General features: G+C 35.2%; 1 protein-coding gene and 1 pseudogene across 2 annotated transcripts; both read left to right on the plus strand.

Annotated features, from left to right (window-relative positions):
* LOC104700745 lies at positions 3,648 to 7,726 on the plus strand. Of its 2 annotated transcripts, XM_010416310.1 has the most exons (4): positions 3,648 to 4,124; positions 4,221 to 4,357; positions 4,508 to 4,575; positions 7,467 to 7,726. In XM_010416310.1, exons 1-4 carry the CDS (start codon positions 3,827 to 3,829, stop codon positions 7,501 to 7,503), a joined length of 540 nt encoding a protein of 179 aa, XP_010414612.1. In that variant the 5' UTR covers positions 3,648 to 3,826; the 3' UTR covers positions 7,504 to 7,726. The 2 variants fall into 2 exon arrangements, with proteins under 2 accessions (XP_010414612.1, XP_010414611.1); XM_010416309.1 differs by lacking the exons at positions 3,648 to 4,124; positions 4,221 to 4,357; positions 4,508 to 4,575 and adding exons at positions 6,539 to 7,015; positions 7,112 to 7,248 and having other exon boundaries at positions 7,399 to 7,726.
* LOC104700747 lies at positions 8,538 to 9,586 on the plus strand (annotated as a pseudogene).

Below are 11,270 nucleotides of genomic sequence, written 5' to 3' on the forward strand. Positions count from 1 at the left end.
AAAAGATAACTAATGAACTAACTATAGGGATCTAAACAGAAAATAGCAAAGTTCTTTTGCTAGTAACGGATATTGTAGTAACAATTTGACCATGTCAGAGGGAAGTGTTTCCCATATCGGTGCTTTGGTGAAGGGATGGGTACATTTGCTATCCATGTATACTTTGCCAATTAAAATAAGAACGAGACGACCCATTCTTAGCCTTAAACTAATTTGGGACATGAACCGGATCGACTTCAGAAGAACCAAACCGGTACTTACCTTATGAATCATACAAAAAGTAAATAAAAACAAAAATAAAATGTCAAGAGAAAGCATTTAAGTCCGTGAAAGTGAGAAAAAGGAGATAAGAAGTTGTAGTGTCCCTTGTCCACCCAATCGACAATTCTTATATTTTTTTTTTTTGGTCAAACAGTTATCAATTATGTCTACAATTTCTAAAGAATATTGATATTTTTTGTATTTATTATTCGTCATGAGTGGTACCAAAATTCATTTTCTTGGATCTATTAGTTAGGTTATCTTCAGCTATCTCTGATTTTTCTTATATATTCCGTCTAAATCTATAAACCATATCCTTTTGTCCATGGTCCAAGTTCAACGTGCATTGAATGTTATATTCGGCCAAGTTTGAAAATATGCAGAATAATACTTAAGCTTCCGGTGGTTGAAGAGAACTAATTTCAGTATGACTAGTAGTATAATATTTCGTATCTATTGTTATAACTTCAATGTCAAGTGTGTTAGACTTACGGGAAATAATAGTATCAAATGTTATTAATAGAAGAGCAAAAATAGAATATATACACAAAGGACTATTTGCTATCTTTGATATCAATGTTCAAGTATTTGATGTTTATATGAATTATAGGTTACTAGACAAAAATAAATGTTATATGTTATAAAAAATTGTCGAAAATATATTAGTTTAGAGGGATTTACTGGGGATAAGTTCTCTCTAACCGCTTCTCTCCCTGACACAACTCCCGAGATTCTTCTTCCCGGTGGCGTCGATTCAAATCGGCGCCACTAGGCTGCTTCACGTTCACCGCTGTTCTCTCCTCTGCTATCAAAACTGCTTTTGGACCGCTTTTGAATCCACCGGAGGTTCTTCGGTTTGCCACGCTACTCCGGCCATGCTCCAGCTTCACCTCCTATCTCCCTCCTTTGCTCAACTGGGTGTTCGTCTCAACGAGGTGGTTCTCTCGAGACTCCAGCCTTTCGATGACAAATCTGAGATCTCGAGGCTCCATGTGTATTCTGCGCTTCGCCTCTCTCACTCAATCCCATCATCTCCTTCCTACTTGGGTCCTTACCCTATCACCAAGTGTTATACTTGGTTGATGCTAGAAGTGAGCTCTGTTTAGACGCTGGAACTGCGCAAGATCTGGTCTGTAAAAGCTTCAACCATGGTGACCATGTATCCCCCTCATGCATCTTTGGTCTCATTAGTTTGTGTATTGGCTATGCTCTCCTCTGGTCTGCCGCTTTATCTAACGAAGATTTGCCTCACAAACCAGACCACTCTGTTTTCTGTCGATCTTGTTGTTGGACTGAGTTTAGACTACTCATGTCATCAATGCAGATCCCTACCAATTCTTCCTCTGTCTCCTCGATCCAGGTTTGAGCCCAACTCTCATCTGTGAACCATGGTAGATAGAGTATTTCGGCTAGTCTTGGGTACATGTCTGATCCTGAAGCTCTTTAGACCCTATAAAATTTTATCGAATCCATCCCGGTTAGGTCACTCTACCTCTATTTTGGTTGGCCGCAAACAATCATATAGTTGTGTAATTGCCTCTCTAGATTGGCTAGTTAAATCCTTCAGTCAAGATCAGCTGGAATATGTATACCAAAAGCCCTTCGAACCCCTTAGTCTGTATCATTACCACTTGCCTCTTGGCTCTAACCTAGTGTCTATCTTAGTGCATCACAGCAAAGACAACAACAAGCTTTGTATGGAAACCCTTAACCTCTATGGTTATGAGCTTCATGTGAGGGAGGACCCACCTGCTTTGTCACGACTTTGCTTTCCTCTCCCTAGGTTCAATCTTAAAACAATCCTATCCTTCAATTTCCTTGATCCGCCTCTAGGGTGTAAACTCGGGTATGTCTTAATATCACATTGCAATATCGGCTACAAGCTTTGTGTGGGACTCTTTAACCTCTGTGGCCATTGGCTTCATGCGAGGGAGGATCCACCTGCTTTGTTACGATATTGCACATATCACCTTCGAGTTCCGGTTGTAGCTTAAGCCCATGTTATGAGAATTGAGCCAGAAACTGCTTTAAACTTTGATCAAATTGTTTTGAACATTCTCCTATCGGCGAGAGCATCCTCTCTCACTCCACCTATGTACCACCTTTGTAAACGCTCCGCTGCATATATTGCAAGAGCTATTGTTGATCACTTGTTGATAGAGGAAGTCACGGAGCAAGTCTTCAAATGCGCTTCCACCATAGTCCTAACAGATCTTTCAAGCTTTACTAGCCTCCCAAAGACTTGCACTTTTTTGGAAAACTCATGGAACCAATATCTTTCTATGTTTTGTAATTTTGTTAAGCTTTGTAACATTTTATGTTTCTCAACTCTGCTCTTCAAGGACTTAAGTTTTAATGGAAGTTTGTTTGAAAAAAAAAAGAAAGGGATTTACTGTTTGAAAAGGTCAAAACGTTAAAACTACTAGTTGGAAACAACTGATTTTCAAATCATTTGAACAATTGTCGTTTGAAGCTATAATATTCTTGATTTATAATTTAGAAATGTTAGATATTTTATACCCAATGTAGATTGTTGGACAAAATAAACGTTACATATAAAAAATATCAAAAGTAATTTAGTTTACGGAAAATCACCGACTATCATAAAAAGTTGAACGTTACCTATATTAAACATCGAAACGAGAAAAACATTAGTTCGAAACGGCAGCTATTCAAATCATTTGGACAATTGTCGTTTAAAACTTATTTTTTCCGATGCTGCAAACGTTACAAATTTTTTAATAATAAACTAAAAAAAGACAGTTTGCATTATTTTTTTTTAAAGTTCAATTTATATGTCTGATTTTCCTGATTTTTTTGTTAGATTACACCCACAAAAACGAACTGAAAGAAACTTCGGAAAGGGTAAGTTATTCTTGATACAAGTATAATCAAGTCCTAAATAAAAGTCAAACGCTATAACATTCTATAATTAATTTTTATTGCAGCATTCTAAATATTGCACTGTGCAAATTTGCATTATCTAAAACAAGTAATAAATTTATCAAATACAACAACTTAAATAATTTTTAAAGAGTAAGTGCAAAAACAATGTCAAAATCATCGGTCCCTGATCTCCGGTGCCGGCACCCACCCGTTCATATCAACTAATTAATTTCCGACCATCCTACTGCTCTATTCCATTAAATTTTAAACTCCAAAAATAAAACGTCAGAGATGTCCCAGGCAACCACAGTCAAATCTGCAACAATATGGTTACAAATCTTTAATAACATTATTATTCTTATCATTAATTAAACCCCCAAAATGACAGTCCAATTAAAATAATAAACAGAAAAAGTAACAAAATTAAATAATCACAAATCATATATACTTTTATTTTGTTTTTTGGGGGTTTCACATGTTTTTTATAAGTAAGGCCTGTGTGGTGGACCTAACCCCTTCACGCTGTCCCGAAAAAGACTCTTTTCTTTCTCTCTTCCTCTTTCCTTCACAAAACTCTCTCATTCTACTCTCTGTTTTTTTTTTGTGTAATCTCTTAATCATACCAATTTTTTTTGGAAGAACAGAGTTTTTGCTTTTGTTTTTGTGTGTGGAAGAAGAAATGGGGAATTGTCAAGCGGTTGATGCGGCAGCGTTGGTTCTACAACATCCTGACGGCAAGATCGATAGATATTACGGTCCTATATCCGTTAGTGAAGTCATGCGTATGTATCCTGGTCACTACGTTTCTCTTATCATCCCTTTGCCGGAGACAAGTATACCGGCCACCACGACGGCAACGACGAAGACAGAGGATAAGAGTGCTGAGAGAAGGGTTGTGAGGTTCACGCGCGTGAAACTTCTCCGACCAACGGAGAATCTTGTACTTGGTCATGCTTATCGTCTCATCACTTCACAAGGTTTGTGTTTTATTGTTTTTTTTGTATTTCTTAAAACTTTTGGTTTATTTTGTGATTCTTGTAATGGGTTTCTGATTTGTTTTGATATGTTTCCAGAGGTTATGAAGGTTTTGAGAGCCAAGAAGTACGCAAAGACAAAGAAGCATCAGAGTGAAACGACGACTAGAGAGAAGAAGAAGCCATCACCAGAGAAGAAGATTGATGAAGAATCCGATAACAAGAATCAGAATCTGGTACGTCATTTTTTTAACTCGAATATAATCAAAGATTTAATCGAATTTAAATGTAATTAGATATGGGTTTTGGTTAATATCAAGCTTTACTTTAAGCAACAATTAAAATAATTAATGGGTTTGTGTTCTTTTTCTTTGTTTTAATAATAGGAAACGAAAGATGAGAAGCAGCGTTCAGTGTTAACGAGTTCAGCATCGTCGAAATCAAAAACATGGAGGCNAGAGGAAGTCACGGAGCAAGTCTTCAAATGCGCTTCCACCATAGTCCTAACAGATCTTTCAAGCTTTACTAGCCTCCCAAAGACTTGCACTTTTTTGGAAAACTCATGGAACCAATATCTTTCTATGTTTTGTAATTTTGTTAAGCTTTGTAACATTTTATGTTTCTCAACTCTGCTCTTCAAGGACTTAAGTTTTAATGGAAGTTTGTTTGAAAAAAAAAAGAAAGGGATTTACTGTTTGAAAAGGTCAAAACGTTAAAACTACTAGTTGGAAACAACTGATTTTCAAATCATTTGAACAATTGTCGTTTGAAGCTATAATATTCTTGATTTATAATTTAGAAATGTTAGATATTTTATACCCAATGTAGATTGTTGGACAAAATAAACGTTACATATAAAAAATATCAAAAGTAATTTAGTTTACGGAAAATCACCGACTATCATAAAAAGTTGAACGTTACCTATATTAAACATCGAAACGAGAAAAACATTAGTTCGAAACGGCAGCTATTCAAATCATTTGGACAATTGTCGTTTAAAACTTATTTTTTCCGATGCTGCAAACGTTACAAATTTTTTAATAATAAACTAAAAAAAGACAGTTTGCATTATTTTTTTTTAAAGTTCAATTTATATGTCTGATTTTCCTGATTTTTTTGTTAGATTACACCCACAAAAACGAACTGAAAGAAACTTCGGAAAGGGTAAGTTATTCTTGATACAAGTATAATCAAGTCCTAAATAAAAGTCAAACGCTATAACATTCTATAATTAATTTTTATTGCAGCATTCTAAATATTGCACTGTGCAAATTTGCATTATCTAAAACAAGTAATAAATTTATCAAATACAACAACTTAAATAATTTTTAAAGAGTAAGTGCAAAAACAATGTCAAAATCATCGGTCCCTGATCTCCGGTGCCGGCACCCACCCGTTCATATCAACTAATTAATTTCCGACCATCCTACTGCTCTATTCCATTAAATTTTAAACTCCAAAAATAAAACGTCAGAGATGTCNATTAGGCATTAATGGTTTACACAAATTCTTAGAAGAAAAAAACATTAGTTAAATGAGTCCAAAAAACATTTGATTTAGATGTATGTGAGGTATAAATGGGTTGTAAGAATTGCATTGAGTTGGATTGATCATTGGTAGGTACACATCCTTTCAAGCATTTATGAGTAAAGGTATTTAAGAAAAAAATAACCAAACTTATTTGGGATTTATCGAGTTATTTCCTTATACAGCTAAAATTAGACTTTTCAAAATTTGTAAATTCCTTTGAAAATTGAAAGCAAACTGTATTAAATAGGTTTTTCATAACTTTCATAATTTTTTTTATTTAGCAGCCAAAAAGGATGAGCATTTTGCATCAAACCCAAACCAAACTAAATCTTGAACCGATATTTCATAAACCGAACAATTTTAGATTATAAACCGATTCTCTAGACTATAAGAGAATATCTGGTTTTGGGCCTTTTGGTGAACACAGAAAAGAAAAATATCTGAATTTTTTATTATTATTATGCCAACTGATATGAAAATATCTGATTAATTAATAATTCTTTTTACTACTTTCATTTGTTTTTCCCAAAAATTACAAAACCAAAACCAAAACCAAAAGACCGGATAATATAGACTAAACCAATCAAGTACCAAGTGGTAGATTACAGAACCAATCAATTGTAAGGATGTTATATGATATGATAGGCCAATCACTATTTTGGCCTTATCCAAATTTTTTTTGTGGACAGACTCTGTCTTAGGCCAATCTCTGTTTCTCTCTGTCNCTTTAATAACATTATTATTCTTATCATTAATTAAACCCCCAAAATGACAGTCCAATTAAAATAATAAACAGAAAAAGTAACAAAATTAAATAATCACAAATCATATATACTTTTATTTTGTTTTTTGGGGGTTTCACATGTTTTTTATAAGTAAGGCCTGTGTGGTGGACCTAACCCCTTCACGCTGTCCCGAAAAAGACTCTTTTCTTTCTCTCTTCCTCTTTCCTTCACAAAACTCTCTCATTCTACTCTCTGTTTTTTTTTTGTGTAATCTCTTAATCATACCAATTTTTTTTGGAAGAACAGAGTTTTTGCTTTTGTTTTTGTGTGTGGAAGAAGAAATGGGGAATTGTCAAGCGGTTGATGCGGCAGCGTTGGTTCTACAACATCCTGACGGCAAGATCGATAGATATTACGGTCCTATATCCGTTAGTGAAGTCATGCGTATGTATCCTGGTCACTACGTTTCTCTTATCATCCCTTTGCCGGAGACAAGTATACCGGCCACCACGACGGCAACGACGAAGACAGAGGATAAGAGTGCTGAGAGAAGGGTTGTGAGGTTCACGCGCGTGAAACTTCTCCGACCAACGGAGAATCTTGTACTTGGTCATGCTTATCGTCTCATCACTTCACAAGGTTTGTGTTTTATTGTTTTTTTTGTATTTCTTAAAACTTTTGGTTTATTTTGTGATTCTTGTAATGGGTTTCTGATTTGTTTTGATATGTTTCCAGAGGTTATGAAGGTTTTGAGAGCCAAGAAGTACGCAAAGACAAAGAAGCATCAGAGTGAAACGACGACTAGAGAGAAGAAGAAGCCATCACCAGAGAAGAAGATTGATGAAGAATCCGATAACAAGAATCAGAATCTGGTACGTCATTTTTTTAACTCGAATATAATCAAAGATTTAATCGAATTTAAATGTAATTAGATATGGGTTTTGGTTAATATCAAGCTTTACTTTAAGCAACAATTAAAATAATTAATGGGTTTGTGTTCTTTTTCTTTGTTTTAATAATAGGAAACGAAAGATGAGAAGCAGCGTTCAGTGTTAACGAGTTCAGCATCGTCGAAATCAAAAACATGGAGGCCATCATTGCAGAGCATCTCTGAAGCTACGAGTTGATGTTTGGTTCTTTACGTGAGGGACAAGAAACGTAGTCTCTGTGTGAGATCAATCAAATCAGAAGATGGAATCTGAAGAAAGAAAGAGATATAAAATTTTATCGAAATAAACTCTTCTCTTATGTTCCATTCTGGTTATTATTACATAGGAGATGAAAATTTTATAGATTAAGATGTAAAAAGAACTCTGCAGAGATTAAGAACTTAGTCCCTTTTTTTGTCCTGTCGTCAATGTATATATAAAAGCTCTCCATATGAAGAAATCAATCTGAAAAGAAAAAAAGATTGTGAAAACATATGTTTTGTTTTTGGTGTTTACAATTTATTATGTATTAGGCATTAATGGTTTACACAAATTCTTAGAAGAAAAAAACATTAGTTAAATGAGTCCAAAAAACATTTGATTTAGATGTATGTGAGGTATAAATGGGTTGTAAGAATTGCATTGAGTTGGATTGATCATTGGTAGGTACACATCCTTTCAAGCATTTATGAGTAAAGGTATTTAAGAAAAAAATAACCAAACTTATTTGGGATTTATCGAGTTATTTCCTTATACAGCTAAAATTAGACTTTTCAAAATTTGTAAATTCCTTTGAAAATTGAAAGCAAACTGTATTAAATAGGTTTTTCATAACTTTCATAATTTTTTTTATTTAGCAGCCAAAAAGGATGAGCATTTTGCATCAAACCCAAACCAAACTAAATCTTGAACCGATATTTCATAAACCGAACAATTTTAGATTATAAACCGATTCTCTAGACTATAAGAGAATATCTGGTTTTGGGCCTTTTGGTGAACACAGAAAAGAAAAATATCTGAATTTTTTATTATTATTATGCCAACTGATATGAAAATATCTGATTAATTAATAATTCTTTTTACTACTTTCATTTGTTTTTCCCAAAAATTACAAAACCAAAACCAAAACCAAAAGACCGGATAATATAGACTAAACCAATCAAGTACCAAGTGGTAGATTACAGAACCAATCAATTGTAAGGATGTTATATGATATGATAGGCCAATCACTATTTTGGCCTTATCCAAATTTTTTTTGTGGACAGACTCTGTCTTAGGCCAATCTCTGTTTCTCTCTGTCCAGAGGGAAAATGGCAGCATCAACGGTACCACTTCCTTGCTTCAAACTCCATCATCAACCCTATCTCCTCCATGGCTGCAACTACTCATCTAACCAAACACTCCTCAGATTCAACTTTTCACCTCCAAAACCTCTATACATCTCTAACTCCCGGCGATTCAGAGTCCTGCCAGAGACCATCACCGCCAAATTAGAAGAGGAAGTGAAGGAGGAGGAGAAGGATCAGGCAGCTGGTGATCTTGATCCTCCTGCAGCCGTTAACACAAAGCTCTACTTTGGAAACTTGCCTTACAATGTTGACAGTGCAACTCTGGCTCAAATCATTCAAGATTTCGCGAACCCTGAGCTTGTTGAGGTTCTTTACAACAGAGACACAGGACAGAGCCGTGGATTCGCCTTTGTAACGATGAGCAATGTCGAAGATTGTAACATCATCATCGATAACCTCGATGGAACTGTAAGTTTCTTGCAAGCTTTTACAAAACACATCACAAAAGGGCAAAAAACACATTTTGGTTGATGTTTGTTGTGTTGTCTTTCTCAGGAGTATCTTGGGTCGGGCTTTGAAGGTGAACTTTGCAGACAAACCAAAGCCTAACAAAGAACCTCTTTATCCTGAGACAGAGCATAAGCTGTTTGTTGGTAACTTGTCGTGGACTGTAACTTCTGAGTCATTAGCTGGAGCTTTTAGAGAGTGTGGAGATGTGGTTGGTGCTAGAGTTGTGTATGATGGAGAAACAGGAAGATCACGGGGTTATGGCTTTGTATGCTACTCTTCCAAAGCAGAAATGGATGCTGCACTTGAATCGCTTGACGGATTTGAGCTGGAGGGTCGGGAGATTAGAGTGAACCTGGCTCAAGGCAAGAAATTTTGATATCATACAACAACATTGTGAAATCATTCTGAGTTTTATTATACATTAGAGTTATGTTTAAACTGAACTAATTAACTCAAATTCAAATAAATTTTTATGCTTGTAAGGTGTTGGTTATAAGTTATAACTAGTCAGTACTAATCTAATCTGTGAGGAAGTCTCAGAGACACAAAGCAAATTATTAACTTACGTGTCTTAGCTAGAATATACAACATTAGAATGAATCAAAGCATTGATCTCTGGATAACAAGAAACCTCAAGACGATCTCCTAGAGACTTCTCTGCACAAAGAGATTCGTTAATTGTACCCCGCAAGCTCCTTTACCAAATACCAACCATTAGTGGTGCCAACTAAGCTAGCTTCACTGAATGAATTAGCTCATTACATTCATGATTCATTTGACAGTTTCGGCCCTTGTTAAGGTAGGTCTTCATAGTGTAAGCTTACAACAAACTTGAGTCTCATAACTCTCTCCATTCAAGTAAGCAAATCGTCCTTACAAAACCATTGCTATACCAAATTGATGCCTTTGATGAGAATCAGACGCATGAATATTCTGAGTGGTCTTAACAACCCTAGAATTAGACAAAACTAAAAGAATCGACAACACTCTAATCCAATAAGTTTAAGGGACACATTGAGGCAAAAAAAAAAAGTTAACCTGTCAGACAACCGTGCGACCAACCCTGCAAAGGAAGACCTAACCGGTTGGTGATTCTTCAACAGCGCAGAGAATCCCGAAGGAGACACAGCCGTCGTCAGTCAGACTCTAAGTCACCCCTAACAGCACCGAGAATCCCGTAGGAGACTCAGCCGTCAATCACACTCAAGTCGCACAGCTATATGTCATCATCCAGGTGACCATCAATGATCTCCAGCGATATATAAACAACAAAACTTATCCCACACGTTGTCGATGTGGGACAAAGAAACGAATCAAACCTCTCTCTAAACAAAGCCTAAAAAGTAAAAAACGCATTGTCAAAAAATAAAACAAAACAGAGCTTAAAACGTAGTTGTTTCATTACTCCATGTGTATTGAATTAAGAATTTTAGATGATTTGGTAGGATTTAGATTTGGAGTGATTTGTGTATTTTTTTTTTTTCTTTCTAAAGAGAAATGATCGTTGATTTTGTGAGATTTACATTTAAACTTTCATAAGATTTTGGGATATTCTGTGTGATTTCTTTAGAACAAAAGGAAAAAACGGACGCTTCTTGTAGATTTTCTTCAGAGGCTTGGAAGTGAAGATACTGAAACCATTTGATTGAGCTAAAATACGTGACTAGCGCCATTTCATCTGCAACTTTACATATCAACAAGGAGCTAAAGACAAAGCTGGTTATTACGTCTTCACTTATTCGCTGTTTCTCCCCTGCTTTTAAAGCTTTTCGAAACAAATTTGACAATCTGAAGAATGCAATCGAGAGCATAAGATGTGAAATTAGTAGCTCTTGATGATATGAAAAATCCTAAACGAAGAATCGAAGCTCGATGCGGTTGGTTGTTCTTTCTAACGATTTGTAGCCACGGGAGAAATCTCGTCATACATCATGGAAATGTTACTAGTTCGTTTTTCATCAATCGATATGAAGCATGTGTGAGTCGTCACTAACAGAATTTTAATTATAAAAAATGCAGTAACCTACCATATAACTCTATACATAAATTAATAAGGTCGAGACCATGAATTTTATTAATTTTTTAGTTTATCGATAAATTAATAATTATTATAATCTTTGTAAAGAGATATCTTCATTTTCGTAGTTTTACAAATTTTCTTTTAAA

Source organism: Camelina sativa, chromosome 7 (genome assembly GCF_000633955.1).
Source record: "Camelina sativa cultivar DH55 chromosome 7, Cs, whole genome shotgun sequence".
In the NCBI taxonomy this organism is placed as follows: domain Eukaryota; kingdom Viridiplantae; phylum Streptophyta; class Magnoliopsida; order Brassicales; family Brassicaceae; genus Camelina; species Camelina sativa.